Source organism: Pan paniscus, chromosome 2 (genome assembly GCF_029289425.2).
Source record: "Pan paniscus chromosome 2, NHGRI_mPanPan1-v2.0_pri, whole genome shotgun sequence".
NCBI classification, from domain to species: domain Eukaryota; kingdom Metazoa; phylum Chordata; class Mammalia; order Primates; family Hominidae; genus Pan; species Pan paniscus.
In genome coordinates, this window is record NC_085926.1 from 181,197,428 (window position 1) to 181,216,055 (window position 18,628).

The window sequence follows — 18,628 nt, forward strand, 5'->3', positions numbered from 1 at the left end:
CAAAGATAATTCTAGTTTCATAGGAAGTTACAAAGGCAGTACAGAGAGGTCCTAGGCACCTTTCACCACCAATGGTTACATCTTACATAATTACAGTACAATATCAAGACCAGGAATTTGATATGCTTATAATGTGTGTGTAGCTCTGTCATTTTCCCACATATGTTGTTTCCTGTACCCACCAGTACAAGCAAGATGCAAAACTGTCCCATCGCCACAAAGACCTCCCTTGTGCTGCACCTTTCAGTCATCTCCCACCCCCAAAATCCCTCCCTGAACCCCGGCAAACACTACTCTGATTTTTTTACAAAGGTGCAAAGGTAATTCAATGGAGAAATAATTCTATTTAAACAAATGGTGCTGAAACAACCGGACATTCATATGTAAAAATAGGAATCTTGACCCACACCTATGAAAGTAGCCAGAATCAAAACAGAGTCACTAGTATTAAAAAATAAATAAATAGGCCGGGCATGGTGGCTCACACCTGTAATCCCAGCACTTTGGGAGGCCGAGGCAGGCGGATCACGAGGTCAGGAATTCGAGACCAGCCTGACCAACATGGTGAAACCCTGTCTCTACTAAAAATACAAAAATTAGCCGGGCGTGGTGGCAGTCGCCTGTAATCCCAGCTACTTGGGAGGCTGAGGCAGGAGAATCGCTTGAACCTGGGAGGCAGAGGTTGCAGTGAGCCGAGAGAGCACCATTGCACTCCAACCTCGGTGAGAGAATGAGACTCTGTCTCAAAAAATAAATAAAAATAAATAAATAAATAAATAAAACCTAACCAATAGGCCAGGGAAGACTGCAAAGAAAGGGTTCTCACACTTGTATGCCTGATAACAAAACTATCACAAAGGACGGCAAAAACCACAACCTGGCACACAGGCCATTGCAACATTCAACTGCCTGTCCAACTTCCGATTGGCATCGCTCTTGTTATTGATCTTTGTAGCCAAGAATAATGATCTCGAAACAATTACATAATGCTCCTCATGTTCCCTTTAAAAACCTCTGTCTCTCTCTACCTTCCTGAATAAGCACGTAGTTTACTATGTCACACATATTCCCATTTCAATGCCCTGTTCCTGAATAAATATTTTCTTTTAGAGAGCCTCTCCCTGTCTGTTATTTAGGCTGACATATCTCACATCTTATACAAAAATTAAGTCAAAATGGATCATAGATCTAAACATGAAACATTAAACTTGGAAGAAAATGTAGAAGAAAACTGTGGTATAATAAGAAATGTATTTAGTCTTTGTCCCTGGTTCCTGGTACAGAGTTCCTAAAACTCTTATAATTTCTTGAGTGATAGGAGTATCTTGTGTTATTTATAATGAACCCCTTTGGTCACACCTGAGTTTACACTAATGAGGTGACTCAGGGTGGGAACTCTAGATAGCCTCTGGATGGAGCTGGTGTCCAGAAAAAATAAGTGATTATAATTTGGAATTTTCAGCCCCACTCACTGACCTCTGGGAAGAAGAAGATTAAACTCTATAGAAACTCTAGAACAAGGAGATTTAAGGAGCTCCCAGGTTGGTGAATACACCAAGGTACCGGAAGGGTGGTATGCTGGAGAGAGCGTGGAAGCTCTGTGCACCCCACACACCTTGCCCTATGCATCTCATTCATCTGGCTGTTCCTGAGTTATATCCTTTATGATAAACCAGTAAACATAAGTAAAGTGTTTCCCTTAGTTCTGTGAGTCATTCTAGCAAATTATAGAACCCAAGGAGGAGGCTGTCAGAACCCCCCTAATCCACAGCTGGTAGGTCAGAAGTACAGGACACCCAGACTTAAAATTAGCATCTGAAGTGGGGACAGTCTTGAGGGACTGAGCCCTCAACTTGTGGGATCTGATGCTAACTTCAGTGTCTGAATTGAATTGTAGAGCCCCTGATTGGTGTCTAGACAGTTGGAGAACTGCTTGGTGTGGAAAAAAAAAAAAAAAAAGCAGCCTACACATTAGTTGTCAGAAGTGTTGTGTGAGTAGAGAAAGTGTTTTCTCAGAGAAATTTTAGGAGAAATCTTTGGGTTAGGCAAAGAGTTCTGTGATGTGGCACCAAAAGCATAACCCATAAAAGAAAAGCTGATAAGCTGGACTTCATCCAAATTAAAAACATTTGCTCTGCAAAAGACACTGTTAAGAGAATGAAAATCCAACCTACAAACTGAGAGAAAATATTTGCAAGTCATATATCAGACAGTGATTTATATCCAGAACATATAAAGAACTCTCAAAACCCAACAATGTGAAAACAAAAACCCAATTTAAAAAGGGCAAAAGATTTGAACAGAAGCATCACCAAAGAACATATACAGATGGAAAATAAATACATGAAAAGAGGCTCAATATCATGAATCATTAGGAAATAGCAAATTAAAACCACAGTGAGATACCACAACATGCCTATTAAATGACTAATTAAAAAAATACCTTCGTTTTTGAAAAGGTGGTAAGCGTATGAAGTAGCTGGAATTCACATACGTTGCTGGTGGGAATGCAAAATGATAGAGCCACTTTGCAAAAACAGTTTGGCAATTTCTTTTAAAGTTAAACATAAACCTACTCTGTGGCCCAGCAAACACATGTATGTGAATGTTTATAGCAGCTTTATTCTTTTTTTTTCTTTGAGACAGCGTCTCGCTCTGTCGCCCAGGCTGGAGTGCAGTGGCATGATCTCGGCTCACTGCAACCTCTGCCTCAGCAATTCTCCTGCCTCAGCCTCCAGAGTAGCTGGGACTACAGGCACACCCACCATGCCCAGCTAATTTTTGTATTTTTAGTAGAGACGGGGTTTCACCATGTTGGCCAGGCTGGTCTCGAACTCCTGACCTTAGGTGATCCACCCACCTCAACCTCCCAAAGTTTTGGGATTACAGGTGTGAGCCACCATGTTTGGCTGCAGCTTTATCCTTAATCACTAAAAACTAGAAACAACTCAAATGTTCTTTCCTGGTGAATGGTGAACAGATAAACAGGGACCTCTATAATGTGAGATAATATTCAGCAATGAAAGGAAAGAACTATGGACATACCCAGCAACATGGATGAACCCCAACTGTTTTATGCTAAGTGAAAGAAGTCAGACTCAAAGGCTACCCAGTATACAGTCATGTGTCACTTAATGACAGAGATCAATTCTGAGAAAATCGCCATTAGGCAATTTCGTTGCTATTCAGTCATAAAGTGCACTTACACAAACCTAGATGGGACAGCCTGCTACATGCCTGGGCTAACTGGTGTAACGTATTGTGCCTAGGCTACAAGCCTGTACAGCATGTTACTGTACTGAACATTGTAGGCAAGTATAACACAATGGAAAGTATTTCTGTATCTAAACACATCTAAACACAGAAAAGGGGCCAGGGGCAGTGGCTCACATGTGTAATCCCAACACTTTGGGAGGCTGACACAGGAGGATCATTTGAGCCCAGGAGTTCAAGGCCAGCATGGGCAATACAAGGAAACCCCTGTCTCTACAAAAAATAAATTAAAAAAAAAAAAAATCAGCCGGGCATGGTGGTGCGCACCTGTAGTCCCAGCTACTGAAGAGGCTGAGGTGGGAGGATAGCTTGAGCCCCAGAGTTTGAGGTTACACTGAGCCATGATCACACCACTGCACTCCTGCCCAGGTGACAGAGCAAGACCCTGTCTTGAAAAAAAAAAAAAAGAAGAAGAAGAAAAAAAGGAAAGGAAAAGGAAAAGGAAAGGAAAGGAAAGGAAAAACTTTTTTTAAAAAGTACAGTAAAAATACAGTTTTATAATTTTATGGGACCACCATTGTATATGTGGTCCATTGTTGACCAAAATGTTGTTATGCAGCACTTGGCTGGAATTGCATTTGTATGACTCTCTGCAAAAAGGCAAAACTATAAGGATGGGAGCAGACAGTGGCAGCCAGGGATTAGGGATGGGGAGAGGGGCTGGCTACAAAGGGGCAGAGTGAGGAAGTTTTGCGTGGTGATGGGGCTGTTCTGTATCTTTATTGTGGCGACTGGATAACACCATGCATTTGTCAAACTTCATAGAACTGTACACCAAAGAGAGTGAATTTTACCTGATGTAAATTTTCAAAAACAAACGAGAGGCAGTTTCCCCACATTTTTTTTCTTCTTTTAATCTTTACAGGATAGAAATGTTTAAAAAGTTTTTATATTCTATATAGTGAAGAAAAAAGGCAGAATAATTGTGCTCATCAAACCCACAGGGCACACTAAGCATGTAAAACTGGCCTTAAAACATTTTTTCTGTGTTTTCTTGGATTCTGTTTTTGTCTATTTGGCATCCTCTCATTACAGGGTCAATTACATGAGCCACATTTTCTTATTTTCTGTACTCTTGAGGCTCTGGCATTTGTGGCCTCCATGACTAGGAAGAGACTGCCCCGCCACCCCCACCCCAGGGCTAACCACTTCTTAGAGACAGGGAAGGGGTTAGCTGGGAGCAGGTCTTTCATACGCAAAACAACCAGTCTCAAATCCAAATCCCCAACCACCACCTTATCAAACTCTCACACACCAGGCCATTGTTTACCTTGCCCTAAGTCATCCCAGGGCCAGGTACCATGCAACAAAGAGACAATCCTTATACCCCAAAGATTGCAGGAGTTATTCAAACTAGTCCATACTAAATACTGCCTTGCTTTGCCTGCAGAACTCCAGTAAATGCTCTGTCCTAGACTTTCCTCTGCCCCCTTCTTCTGCCTCCTGACCAAAGCTTGGTGCTTCCCCAGTGGCCCATGTGGCGTGAGGTGACCCTGACCCCGGGACATGTGAATATTATAAACTTCTTCCTTCCAAACCTGTCTCTTCCTGTGGCCCCACCAACTTTACCATACATGCATATTCTTGGAACAATTGTTAAAAGCTAAAAATGTCTTGTTTCTTTTCCTTTTCTGTATACATTTGTGTTCTTACCTATAGATGCTTAAAACTGTTCTTTCAAAGAAATACATGGTCTTTTAACTGCACAAGAAGCATTTCCTGTATTCTGACACAAACTCCATTTTAAGCAACCAATTTCCACGATCATAGCCTCTTCAGGAGTTTTACAAGACTGCCTTGGTGACTTCACATTAACAGTTTTATGAGGCTGCTATGAGTACAGCTGTTCCAGAATAGGGAAGTGCCTGGCCAGCAACAGGGACTCAGAAACCATCTACTGGAAGGCCAAGGCAGGAGGATCACTTGAGCCCAGGAGGTTGAGGCTGCAGTGAGTCCTGATGGAGCCACGGCACTCCAGCCTGGGTGACAGAGCAAGACACAGTTTCAAACAAAACAAAACAAAAACAAACAAAAACCATTTACTACATGAAAGTACTTCCCCTCCATAGATAAAGGTAGAGGGAGGCTGTCACTTGGCTACAATTACATCCTTGACCCACCTGATTCCTATACCAGTCAGGCAAAATAAACTCCTTTCCCCCAAACACGTGAAAATGTAATTATCTAACTAGAAATGACCAGGAAGATGTTATAATATAAGAGAGGCTAGGAAGCTACAAAGTAAAGTGCTAATATCACAACCACGTTTTAAAAATAAAGAAGATAAACTGACAGTTTGAACTGTCATTGAGAAGGCAACACGTATTGAGAAGTTAGATTTCATCAAGCTTGGTAACTTCAGACTCTGCCGTTTCTGGAGCATCCGCGCTACCAGGGAGTGTGACCTTGTGCGTCAGGTAAAATGGTAACTTATGGAGTGAACTTGCATTAAAGAATGCCCTACTCAATGTGCCCAGGGTTTGGGTGACTGAGAGCTTTTTCAAAAGTTGATTTTAAGTTTAAAATTAAAAGCAGGTCAGGCAGGGAATCAACCTACACTACCACAAATAGAAGTAGCTAAAGTCAGAATATCGAGATAAAGTAGATGTTCAGTCCCTCCTAGGTGTAGATGCACCACATGAGAAGGAGGGCATAAGTCACAAATGTATCTGTGTACATATGAGCACACCTAGATCATATGTATCATATGTATAAAACACGTGTTTTATATGCAATCAGGGAAATATGCATGACATTTGGTCAAATGCTCAGTTCCAACTCCAAACGTTTTTGAGTGGCAAGAAGAATTGATGAGTCTTCATTTCTGAAGGGGAGTCACGAAGGGACTCATGAAGATGATGACACGTCATCGGCTTCTTGTCAGTCTCCATCTCTTCCCAAACATCAACAGTTACTCAAGTTAGGAAAACTGAGCAAAGAACTCAGGCCTCACATTTTCCTTAAACACTCAAGTATTTCAAAAATAAGTATTTAAAATAGAATGGGAAATTCATTTTGAGTTTGGCTAATCCCCAAAGTAGAAAAGAAAGGATTTTCAGAAATTTGATTATTAATATAGGATGGAACCAAAACAAGGAAAATAAGAGTAGGAAAGGAGAGAGAAAAATGAGAAAAATCCCTTGTCTAAGATGGCAAGTCTTCACTGAGATGGGTTTAATATTCTTTCAGGGTAATTTTATTTTTATTTATTTATTTTTTGAGACACAGCCTTGCTCTGTCGCCCAGGTTGGAGTGCAGTGGTGTGATCTCATCACACTGCAACCTCCGCCTCCCAGGTTCAAGCAATTCTCCTGCCTCAGCCCCCTGAGTAGCTAGGACTACAGGCATATGCCACCATGCCTGACTAATTTTTGTATTTTTAGTAGAGACAGGGTTTTGCCATGTTGGCCAGGCTGGTCTTGAACTCCTGACCTCAGATGATCTGCCCACCTCAGCCTCCCAAAATGTTGGGATTATAGGCTTGAGCCACTGCGTCCAGCCCTCTTTCAGAGTAATTTTAATTAAAGCTATTTTTTGTTAATTTTGAACAGATAATATTTATAGATAGTAATAAATTTGAACAGAAAAAGTCTATCTAAATAGAAAAATCCTCCCCCTTCCCACTTACTCCCAGCCATCTAGGTGGAGATCCAGAAGGCAACCACTTTAACCAGCTTCTTGTATATCTTGTGTATCCTTCTCAAGATGATCTATGCACAATCATACATATAGCCCTCTTATTTTATCCAAATGGGAACTTACTGGATACACTGTTCTCCCCTTGACTTTACCCTCACTTAAATATACATCTTACATGGACTGAAATTTAAGGTATCAGTATGAAGTTGTGATTTCTAGGATATTTGTAATTACAAATATGTACATGTATATGTGCATATATGTGCATATATTTAGAGCTTCTGTCTGCTGAAAGAGCCTAAAAACAAAGATACCAAGTAGTAATAGCACATCTTGCATCCAGATCTTGGACTCTAATATTTTCAACACCAAAAGGAACCAGTGCTCTTAAGAGAAATGGCCGGTAACAAAGCTGGATCAGAGCATGCCTGAGAGGGGCCTAGATGATCACATTAGGCCAGAAAGTAAGGAAGTGCCAAAAAAAAAAAAAAAAACTGATAGGGACATGTCACAAGGACACAAGAGTCAGCTTGAAGGGGTTCCCGCTGGCCAAATCTGGGACAGCTGGAGCACCACGATAATTGAGAATGGCAATGAATGACAAACCACAGAAAAACTAAGAATCCAAAACGATAACAGACAAATAGGTGAGAAGGGAAAGCTCTAGCTTACAGTAAAATACCAACTTCTGATTAGTAAATGATGAGAGTGCTGGAGTTGGAAAATCATTATTTTGCAACCAATAAATAAAGGTTGTTTCAGGCAAGAATCTTTAGTGGATACTAAAGAGAGATTGGACTTTTTTGAGGAGCAGGATATTTGCATGATCTTAAAGTGTCTCTGCAAAGATTGTTAGTTGCAAGGGAAAGAATCTATTTAATATTTGGGAAAGTGGACAACACTTTGACTAGGGGATCAAAATTCACATCACCAATAGGGGACAGATGAGCACCGTGGGCCTCCAGGCAATACTCCAAGAAGGACATGTATCACTTAAGTAGCATAAAAGACAAAGAAAGGGCCGGGCACGGTGACTCACGCCTGTAATCCCAGCACTTTGGGAGGCTGAGGTGGATGGATCACCTGAGGTCAGGAGTTCGAGACCAGCCTGGTCAACATGGTGAAACCCCGTCTCTACTAAAAAAAAAATACAAAAATTATCCGTGTGTAATGGCAGGCACCTGTAATCCCAGCTACTCAGGAGGCTGAGGCAGGAGAATTGCTTGAACCTGGGAGGCGGATGTTCCAGTGAGCTGAGATTGCACCATTGCACTCCAGCCTGGGCAACAAGAGCGAAACTCCATCTCAAAAAAAAAAAAAGACAAAGAAAGGGCCAGGCACAGTGGCTCATGCCTGTAGTCTCAGCCCTTTGGGAGGCTAAGGCAGACAGATGGCTTGAGCCCAGGAGTTTGAGACCAGTCTGGGCAACATGGTGAAACTCCATTTCTACAAAAAAATTTAAAAAATAGCCTGCATGGTGCAGCGTGCTGGTGGTGCGTACCTGTGGTAGCAGCTACTCAGGAGTCTGAGGTGGGTGGATACATTGAGCCCAGGAGATGAAGGCTGCAGTGAGCTGTGATGGCACCACTGCACTCCAGCCTGGGCAACAGAGAGAGACTCTGTCTTAAAAAAAAAGAAAAGAAAAGAAAAGAAAAAAACAAAGGCTATGAAAATGTTTTAGATTAAAGAAAACTAATAAGATATGATAACTAAATCCACGACCCAATCCTAGAGTAGATCTTCTACATTTATCTTGTATATATGTATTCATATTAAATATATTGTGTATGGATCTCTTTATATGTATATTTATTCTAAGTATACAGATAAATACATATGCATTACAATACATATACAGAAGCAATACATATAAATACATAAACATAGTCTACATATAAATACATAAACATATTTTAAACATACATATACACTATAATATATGTTATGGTTTCAATGCATGTTGCCCTCCAAAATTCATATGTTGAAACCTAGTCACCAAGGTAATGATATTGGAAGGTGGGGCTAGGAGGTGATTAGGTTATGAGGGCTCCTTCCTCATGGATGGGATTAACACCCTTAGAAAAGGCTTGAGGGTGGCTGGGCATCGTGGCTCACACCTATAATCCCAGCATTTAGGGAGGCCCAGGCAGGAGGATAGGTTGAGCCCAGGAGTTTGAGACCAGCCTGGGCAACACAGCAAAACACGCTCTCTAAAAAAAATTAAAAAATCAGCCAGGCACTGTGGTGTGTGCCTGCAGTCCCAGCAACCTGGCCAGGATGATCGCTCAAGCCCAGAAGTTCGAGGCTGCAGTGAGCTATGATCCTAAGCTACTGCACTCTAGCCTGGGTGACAGAGAGAGACCCCATCTCTAAAATCAAAACAAAACAAAACATAAAGGGCTTGAGGGAGTGAGTTTGCTTCTTTTGCTCTTCCATTCTCCTTCCATGTGAGGCCAAAGCGTTCGTCACCTCCCAAGGAGGGAGCAACAGCGTGCCATCTTGGAAGGAGAGACTGGGTCCCTCACCAGACACCAAACTTGGTGGCACCTTGATTGTGGACTTCCCAACCTCCAGAACTGTGACAAATAAATTTCTGTTCTTTATAAATTATTGAGTCTGCAGTATTTTATTATAGCGGCACGAACAAACTAAGGTAATACATACATAATACATGTAACTGTAAAAATATTATTCTAAGTAAACATAAATATATAACATTCTTATGTGTATATATATATCATATAAGTATATATAGAGAGAAGCAAATGATAAGAAATAATCAGATGATGATAAAGTGTTAACAATGGGTGGGTGAATCTGGACAAAGGGCATGTGATATTCTTTGTGCTATTCTTATTCTTGCAACTTTTCTGTGAGTTTGAAATTAGTTTCAACTAAACATAAAACATCCAAGAATATATATTAGAAAATGTAATATGTAATCACTATAGACTCATGTTATCTATTTTTTATTTTTCAATGGACTAAAATGCCTAAATTTTAAGGATAGAGTTCAATTCATTTTGATAAATGTATATAGACACGTAACACCACCCAATCAAGATATGGAACCTAGCCGGGCGTGGTGGCTCATGGCTGTAATCCCAGCACTTTGGGATACTGAGGTGGGTGGATCACCTGAGGTCAGGAGTTCGAGACCAGCCTGGCCAACATGGTGAAACTGCATCTCTACTAAAAATGCAAAAATTACCCAGGCGTGGTGGCAGGTGCCTATAATCCCAGCTACCCAGGAGGCTGCGGCAGGAGAATCACTTGAACCTGGGGGGGCAGAGGTTGCAGTGAGCCAAGATTGTGCCACTGCACTCCAGCCTGGGCAACAGAGCGAAACTCCATCTCAAAAAAAAAAAAAATATATGGAATATTTCCTAGAAAGTTCCTTTTGTCTCCTTCCAATTAGTCTCCACCAGCCCTCATCCCTAACAGCAGCTACTGTTTTGATTTTCTATCACAACATAGTTTTGCCTATTTTGAAATTTTTCTAAAAGGAATCATAATCATACTGTTTAGTGTCTAGCTTCTTTCTCTCAAGAGAATATGTTTGAAATGTATGCATGTTGTTGAACGCATCAGTACTTTACTCTTTTTTATTGCTTAATGGTATTACATTATATAAATGTGCCACAACTTATATATACTTTTCCGCTGACCAGCTGATGGACATTCTTGTGTATGTCTTTTTGTGAATTTGTGTTTTCATTTCTTCTGGTTGGGTCATAGGTTAGGTGTATGTTTAAAGAAACTATCAGCTAGGCACAGTGGCTCACGCCTGTAATCCCAGCATTTTGGGAGGCTGAAGCGGGTGGATTACTTGAGGTCAGAAGTTCAAGACCAGCCTGGCCAACATGGTAAAACCCCGTCTCTACTGAAAATACAAAAATTAGCTGGGCGTGGCGGCAGGCACCTGTAATCCCAGCTACTTGGGAGAGGCAGGAGAATGGCTTGAACCCAGGAGGTGGAGGTTGCAGTGAGCTGAAATTGCGCCACTGCACTCCAGCCTGGGCAACAGAGCAAGACTCCATCTCAAAAAAAAAAAAAGAAGAAGAAAAAAAAGAAACTATCAGCCGTTTCCATTGTGGTTGTACCATAACTTACCACTTTTATTGGCTACAAAGTATTTCACTGATTGGGTAGATAATTATTTAACCAGTCCCCTATTGTCAAGCATTACGTTATTCTCAATCTTTTACCTTTATAAACAGCTTAATAATGAATGTCGCTGTCTAAGCAGCTTCATGCAGATGTGTGAAAATATCTGTAGAATAACTTTACAGATGGGTGAAAGAGGGTGTACATTTGAATTTTCTATAAATACTGATAATTAGTCCTTCACATTGCTCATTACCAAATCCATTCCTACCAGTGAAATATAAGAGTGCTTGTTTTCTCCTATCTGTTTGCCAAAGTTATAGGTAAAATTTTGAATGTTTTAGTTTTAATTTGTTTTTCTCTTCTGAGAATCACAATGTTGACTTTTTACTTTAGTTTCCTGGATTTATGTCACCCCTATATTTTAGATCCGTGTTTTGTTTCACCTGTACAACTTAGCTTCCTCCCAAGTCCCTTTCTATCATCTTAGACACCACCTTCAGACTAATTTTACCATGTCACTCCCCACCTAGAAAACCTTCCCTGGGGCTAGCACGGTGGCTCATGTCTGTAATCCCAGCACTTTGGGAGGCTGATGCGGGTGGATCACCTGAAGCCAGGAGTTCGAGACCAGCCTGATCAAAATGGAGAAACCCCGTCTCTACTAAAAATACAAAAATTAGCCAAGCATGGTGGCGCATGCCTATAATCCCAGCTACTTGGGAGGCTGAGGCAGGAGAATCACTTGAACCCGAGAGGCGAAGGTTGTGGTGAGCCGAGATTGTGCCATTGTACTCCAGCCCGGGTGACAGGAGCGAAACTCTATCTCAAAAAAAAAAAAAGAAAAAGAAAAAGAAAAAAGAAAACCTTCCCTGGATCCCCACTGTCTACTGAATAAAATCCAAAACCTGCCTCCTCACACTGAAGATCTAGTCCTTGTTTCTTACTCTTTCCTCCAAAAGATTACTGTTTACGTGCTCCAACAAAAATGAGGCTTCCCATGGGCCTCAGTCCATTGTGTACTTCCTGCCTCTACGCCTTCACACATGCGGTTCCCTCAGCCCAGAGAACCCTTTTCTCCCTCTCTACCTGTTGAATCTTATCTTGCCCAGAAACCCTGCCCAAATGCCATCTTCGCCAGAAGCCCTAACCAAATGAGACAAGATGAAAGGTCTTGCTTACCGGCACTTTCGTTTTAAACTCATTTCGATAGTATTTAATGCCAATGTCAGTGAATGTCCTCTGGATAAAGCGAGATGGACGAAGGATGAATATGAGCTGTAAGTTTCCTGGAAATGCCACCTGCAAGCATCAGGAAAAGTGTCAGGAGGAGAGAGGAAAAATGTCATATTCATTACCAGGGTCTACTTTGGTCTCCCCTTGCCCAAGATTAAGATCACAGAAGGAAAAGTTAAAACGGATGCCATGGATGTAAATTTCACCAGATTTCAGGGCTAAAAGAGACCTTAGAGGTCAGATAATCCTAACCCCTCCTAAAAAAAAAAGCAAACCAAACAAGCAAGAAAAATGTTTTCTGATTATAAAAATAATTCATATTATTTATAGAAAAATTGGGAAATTAATAAAACTATACATTAGAAAGTGAAAACTCACCCATGGGTTTTTATAGCCATACTTAATATTTTCATCTTTCACTTATAGGATGTTTTCTCTGTTTAAATATCTTTACCATGGCTCATATTCTTAAAATATTTTGTAACTGGCCTTTTCACTTAATGTTATACCATAGGCTTTTATTCCTGTTATTAATAAATTCTTTGGAAATATTATTTTTTATGGGTGTACAATTTATTTAACCAATCCCTTATTGTTAATCATTTAGGCTTTTTGATAATTTTACTGTTGTAAATAATACTGAGACAACCACCTTTATCCACATCTTGGAATATTTTCTTAGGCTAGAGTCGTAAAATAATTACTGAATCAAAGAGTTCGTATTTTAAGTATTCTTGATGTATATTATTGCTAGGTTGCTTTCAGAAAGTATCGCCCTCATCTCAAGGCAAGATACTGAGCAGGTTCATGTAATTGCTTCGGGGCAGACTTAGGAACCCAGGTCTCCATGGAAACTGCCATGGCTTTCCATTCTTCCAGTGGTTCCCCCAAAGCAACCTCCTATGGGGATTTTTTTTTTTCTAAATCAGGTCTTTACTCCAGACTATTTTGATTCATTAGGACTGGGATGAAATCTAGGTATCAGTATTTTCAATGAGCACCTGAAGAGATTCTGGCAGGTAGCCAGATTTGGGGATCCCTGCACTACAGCATGTTTTACATATAAAGTGATCAACGTAATTCTGGGACAAATTAGGCTCAGACATTAGATTACTCATGTATTATGTATGGACCCTGGAAAGCCAGAACTCTCTAGAGGCCAGACCTCTGGAATAGTCATGGGCATCAATCATGGCTGCAGTTATCCCAAAGATAAATCCTATATCCACAACTAAACTAAAGGGAGAAAACAATCCATGCGGCGATGGGAGGACTCTCTTCCCCATCTTTAAACGCAAGCTCCTAACAGAAGAACCTTGCGCTTTGTTGTGCCAAGACGGAAAGTATTAGCTGAGACGTAATTTGTGAATTTGGATGAGGCTCTAGAGCGATCTGAGAGGGACTCCGTGTGTGTGCATGTTTGCGTGTGTGACTCCTTCTGCAAGCAGGTTTAAGTGAGGTTTCAAATGTCCCTCTCCTGTCCTGCTTTACCACACTACCCCATCCATCCTCTTTAGCCAGTCCCAACTGCCCCGGAGGGCCTATGCTCAGGTAAAAATGCTGACTTAGCTGGCCCTAAGGTGTCTCTGCTTGTGGTGGAGTTCACAAGTCTGAGGTCCCTACAGAGGAAGGACACATCTGCTTGCTGAAAGACAACAGATAGGGATCAAAATCAGACTATAAGCAAAAGGAGGCCAATCCAAGGTGATATAATTTAATGCAAATGCAAGCACACCTCCCACCATGCTACTTAAATAGCATTGTGTCTGGTTTTGCCATTGTCTTTCTAATATATGAATAAATAATTTGGCTAGGTGCAGTGGCTCAAGCCTGTAATCCCAACACTTTGGGAGGCTGAGGTGGGCAGATCACTTGAGGTCAGGAGTTCGAGACCAGCCTAGTCAACATGGTGAAACCCCGTCTCTACTAAAAATACACAAATTAGCCAAGCGTGGTGGTGCATGCCTGCAATCTCAGCTACTTGGGAGGCTGAGGCAGAAGAATCTCTCGAACCCGGGAGGCAGAGGTTGCAGTCAGCTGAGATTGCGCCACTGCACTCCAGCCTGGGCGACAGAGTGAGACACTGTTTCAAAAATAATAATAATACTGAAATAATAAATACTGTCTTAAATTGAATTGCCCCCAAAGCAAATCCTCAGACAAGGATTTAAGTACAGGTAGTTTGTTGGGGAAGTGATTCCAGGAAGCACGAATGAGGGAGCAGGGAGGACGACAACAATGAATAGAGTGGCAATGTCTCAATGAGGAGGTTACTGCCGCAGGCAAAGGGGGCTGAGACCCTCTGGGATACTGTGTGGAACACACCTCAGAATTGCCCCACTGCGGATCTGGAAGCTGAGATATTTATCTACCAAATCCTTTAACTCAGTGGTTGCAGGTTACTCCCGGGGCATTAACTTTCCAGCACTCCCCAACTGCCCCTCTTCAGTGACCAGAGAAGTCAGTAAGGTAGAGAGACTTAGGAAGTCTTTGACATGCTCAGAATTGTTTGCAGGTGACCTGCAGATGGCAGAGGAGATAGGGATGTGACATAACAGCACCTGTTACAAAGACCTTCCCAAAATTTGACATAAAATAATTGCCTTTTCCCCAGGACTTTGATATGAAATAGTTGAACAGACAATTTAAATGACTTTTATAATAAAAGCACAAAAATAAATATTTACAGCTATTCGTGTCAAGGATGCCTTTACGGAGCTCCACTTGTCTCTTCGTCTGTCGATAACAACAACGAATCCAATGCTGGCAGCCTCCACACTGCAAAGAAGGGTGGTCAGTGTCAGAGATTAGGTGAGACCCATATGCTCCATGTGGCTCCCACAGCAGAATACACCCTGAAGCCTCCACAGCACTCCAGGCTCACCGTGTAAACACCCTGCACAGCACAACCAACTCCATCTCCCAGTCTAAGCCTCGTAATCTTAACAAAATAGATACTTTGTTTCTCAGACCCACTGGAGGACTCCCTTTCTGGCTGGCAAATGCATGAAACACCAAAGGAACACGTGTTCAAGCCCAAAGGAAATATGCTCGTGTCAGGTGAGCAGCACATATTCCCAATGTAGGCGGAGGACCTTGAGGTTGAGCTCTGCCATCCTTCCACTCCCAAAGCAAACATTCACAGAGCTATCAGTACAGTAACACGCTCAGCTATGAGGCTCTAGAGCAGTCTGAGAGGGAGTAATGAGAGAGGTGTTTAGAATTAACACGTCAGTGGGAAAAGCAACCCCCTCGCAGTGCCTGGCTATAAATAGGCCAATAGACCATATGCTTGAGAAGACATCATTGTCACTAAGACCAAAAGGAAGCTGTTTGGTCCCCTCTCAAGTCCTCACGAAATTCTCACAGAATCTTTCGAAAGTAGAATTCTAAAAGTGAAAACATTTTTTTTCTCCCCTTTGGGAAGAAGCACGGTACAGAGGAAAGAGCAAGGTCTTTGGGGCCTGGTTCAAACCCTAGTATTGCCACTTACTAGCAGTGACACACAGAGGAGTTCACCTAACTCTTCTAAAATTCGGTGCTCTTCTCTGTAAAATGAGAATCATATTACCAGTAATGAGATGGTTAAAAGCACAGATTCTGGAACCAACTTGACTAGATTTGAATTCTGAATTCTATTTATATATTGCGTGTGCTTTTTGGGGGTTGAGGGGTAGTTACTTAACCCCTGTAGTTTCTCAGACTCTTCGTTTGTAAATCAGAAATAATAAAATAGTATCTATCTATGAGGTTGATGTGAAGATTAAATGTGTGTGTGTGTGTGTGTGTGTGTGTATGCATATATGTACAAACATGTAAAATGCTCAGGACAACGCCTGGCACTTGGTAATACTGTATAAGCACTATTATTCTTTCTTTCTTTTCTCTACTTCTATTATGTCTTATGTGCTTGTCACAGAGATTAAAAGAGATATAGTACATGATAAGTAGTTGGCCTATAGTAAACCTTCAATTTTGGGTAAAAGGTGGGCTTTACCCTACAAAAGTGTGTATATGTGAATGAGGCAGAAGGTCTAAGCAAAACCTGCAGGAAAACATAAGAAGCTAATCTCAGTTAAGCATCACTGGGTTAATCGATTCTCACAGCCCCATACTGACCCAGGTTATCTTGCTGAAAATTCATTTTAAAAATGAAAGTGAAATAAGGACATTTCCAGACAATAGAGGTGAGAGAATGTATTGTCATTAGATATATACTTGAAGAAATATAGGTTCAGCTGATGTTTAGGAAGACTTTCACTCCTACCAAAAACAAACAAAACACTGGTGAATTTAAAAGCTCATATTTTTCCTTAAATACGAGAGAACTCTGAAGACAAAGAAATATAAATGAACAAATTCCAGAGAGACTTAAGACCTTCCATAGAGAGCAAATACTAGAGCAGACCTTTACATAAAGTGGTGCTTGCCTATTCTGAGAATAGGCAGGCAAATGAATGAATCTGAAGGGAAATAATCCAACATGATAACTTGATTTTTTTTTTTTTTTGAGACGGAGTCTCACTTTGTCACCCAGGCTGGAGTGTAGTGGCATTCTCTTGGCTCACTGCAACCTCCGCCTCCAGGGTTCAAGTGATTCTCCTACCTCAGCCTCCTGAGTAGCTGGGATTACAGGTGCCCACCACCACACCCGGCTAATTTTTGTATTTTTAGCAGAGACAGTTTTCACCATGTTGGTTAGGCTGGTCTCAATCTTCTGACCTCAGGCAATCCACCCACCTCAATCCCCAAAGTGCAGGGATTACAGGCATGAGCCACCATGCCCAGCCCAACATAGTAACTTGAATCTGCAAGAAGAAATAAAGAGTTATGTAAATGTTATGTAAACGTTAAATATGTGAATAAGTATTATCAACTGTGTTTTTTATTTCTCTGAGGACTACTAATTAATCAAAGTAAAAATAACACAGTATTATTATAAAATAAATATGTCACAACAATAGCATGAAGAACGGAATGCAGTAAGTAAAATTACTTTTACTTACTATTAGCCAGGTGCAGTGGCTCACACCTGTAATCCCAGCACCTTAGGAGGCCAAGGCAGGAGGATCGCTTGGGCTCAGGAGTTCAACGCCAGCCTGAGCAACAGCAAGACACTATCTCTACTAAAATTTAAAAAAATTAGCCAGGCCTGGTGGCATGTGCCCGTAGTCTCAGCTCCTCAGTAGGCTGTTCTGGGAGGATTGCTTGAGCACAAGAGATAGACTGGGCTCAAAACAAAAACAAAAACAAAACCACCACCCCCGCCAAAAAAAAGTACTATTGAAACTAGTATTGGGTGAAATTAAACTATACTATTTATATTGTATATAAAGTGGTATGAAATTAATCCCAGGTAGATTGTGCTAATTCAAAAACACATACTGTGACATCAGGAAATAACTGCTAAAAACTCAATAAAGGAGATAAACAGAATACTGAAAATATTTGAATAATTCAAAAGAAGGCAGGAAAGGAGAAATAAAGGAACAAGTCACAGATTGGCAGATTGAAACCCAACCATCTTAATAATCACATCAATTGGAAATGGCCTATAACGCTCCATTTAAAAGGCAAATAGCCACGGCAAAAACATACCAAAATGTAAAGACCATCAACACTATGAAGAAACTGCATCAACTAATGTGCAAAATAACCAGTTAGCATCAGAATGACAGGATCAAGTTCACACATAACAATATTAACCTTAAGTGTAAATGGGCTAAATGCCCCAATTAAAAGACACAGACTGGCAAATTGGATAAAGAGCCAAGACCCATTGGTGTGCTGTATTCAGGAGACCCATCTCATGTGCAAAGACACACACAGGCTCAAAATAAAGGGATGGAGGAATATTTACCAAACAAATGGAAAGAAAAAAAAGACAGGGGTTGCAATCCTAGTCTCTGATAAAACAGACTTTAAACAACACAGATCAAAAAAGACAAAGAAGGGCATTACATAATGGTAAAGGGATCAATGCAACAAGAAAAGCTAAGTATCCTAAATATATATGCACCCAATACAGGTGCACCCAGATTCATAAAGCAAGTTCTTAGACACCTACGAAGAAACTTAGACTCCCACGCAATAATACTGGGAGACTTTAACACCCCACAGTCAATATTAGATGGATTCAGAAAATTAACAAGGATATTCAGGACTTGAACTCATCTCTGGACCAAGCAGACCTAACAGACATCTACAGAACTCTCCACCCCAAATCAACAGAATATACATTCTTCTCAGCACCACATAGCACTTATTCTAAAACTGACCGCATAATTGGAAGTAAAACATTCCTCAGCAAATGTAAAAGAATGGGAATCATAACAAACAGTCTCTCACACCACAGTGCAATCAAATTAGAACT

The 18,628-nt window shown here is 41.0% G+C and overlaps 1 protein-coding gene across 2 annotated transcripts in view; it reads right to left on the reverse strand.

Moving 5' to 3' along the window:
- The window catches only part of MCF2L2 (MCF.2 cell line derived transforming sequence-like 2), a 249,891-nt gene that overhangs the window by 147,619 nt on the left and 83,644 nt on the right, over positions 1-18,628 (reverse strand). For both annotated transcript variants that reach the window (XM_034957782.3, XM_003831983.6), the window contains exons 4-5: positions 14,943-15,033; positions 12,202-12,321 (exon numbers count right to left, since the gene is read on the reverse strand). In XM_034957782.3, the coding sequence (XP_034813673.1) occupies positions 12,202-12,321; positions 14,943-15,033 (211 nt within the window). The remainder of the gene's footprint in view (positions 1-12,201; positions 12,322-14,942; positions 15,034-18,628) is intronic.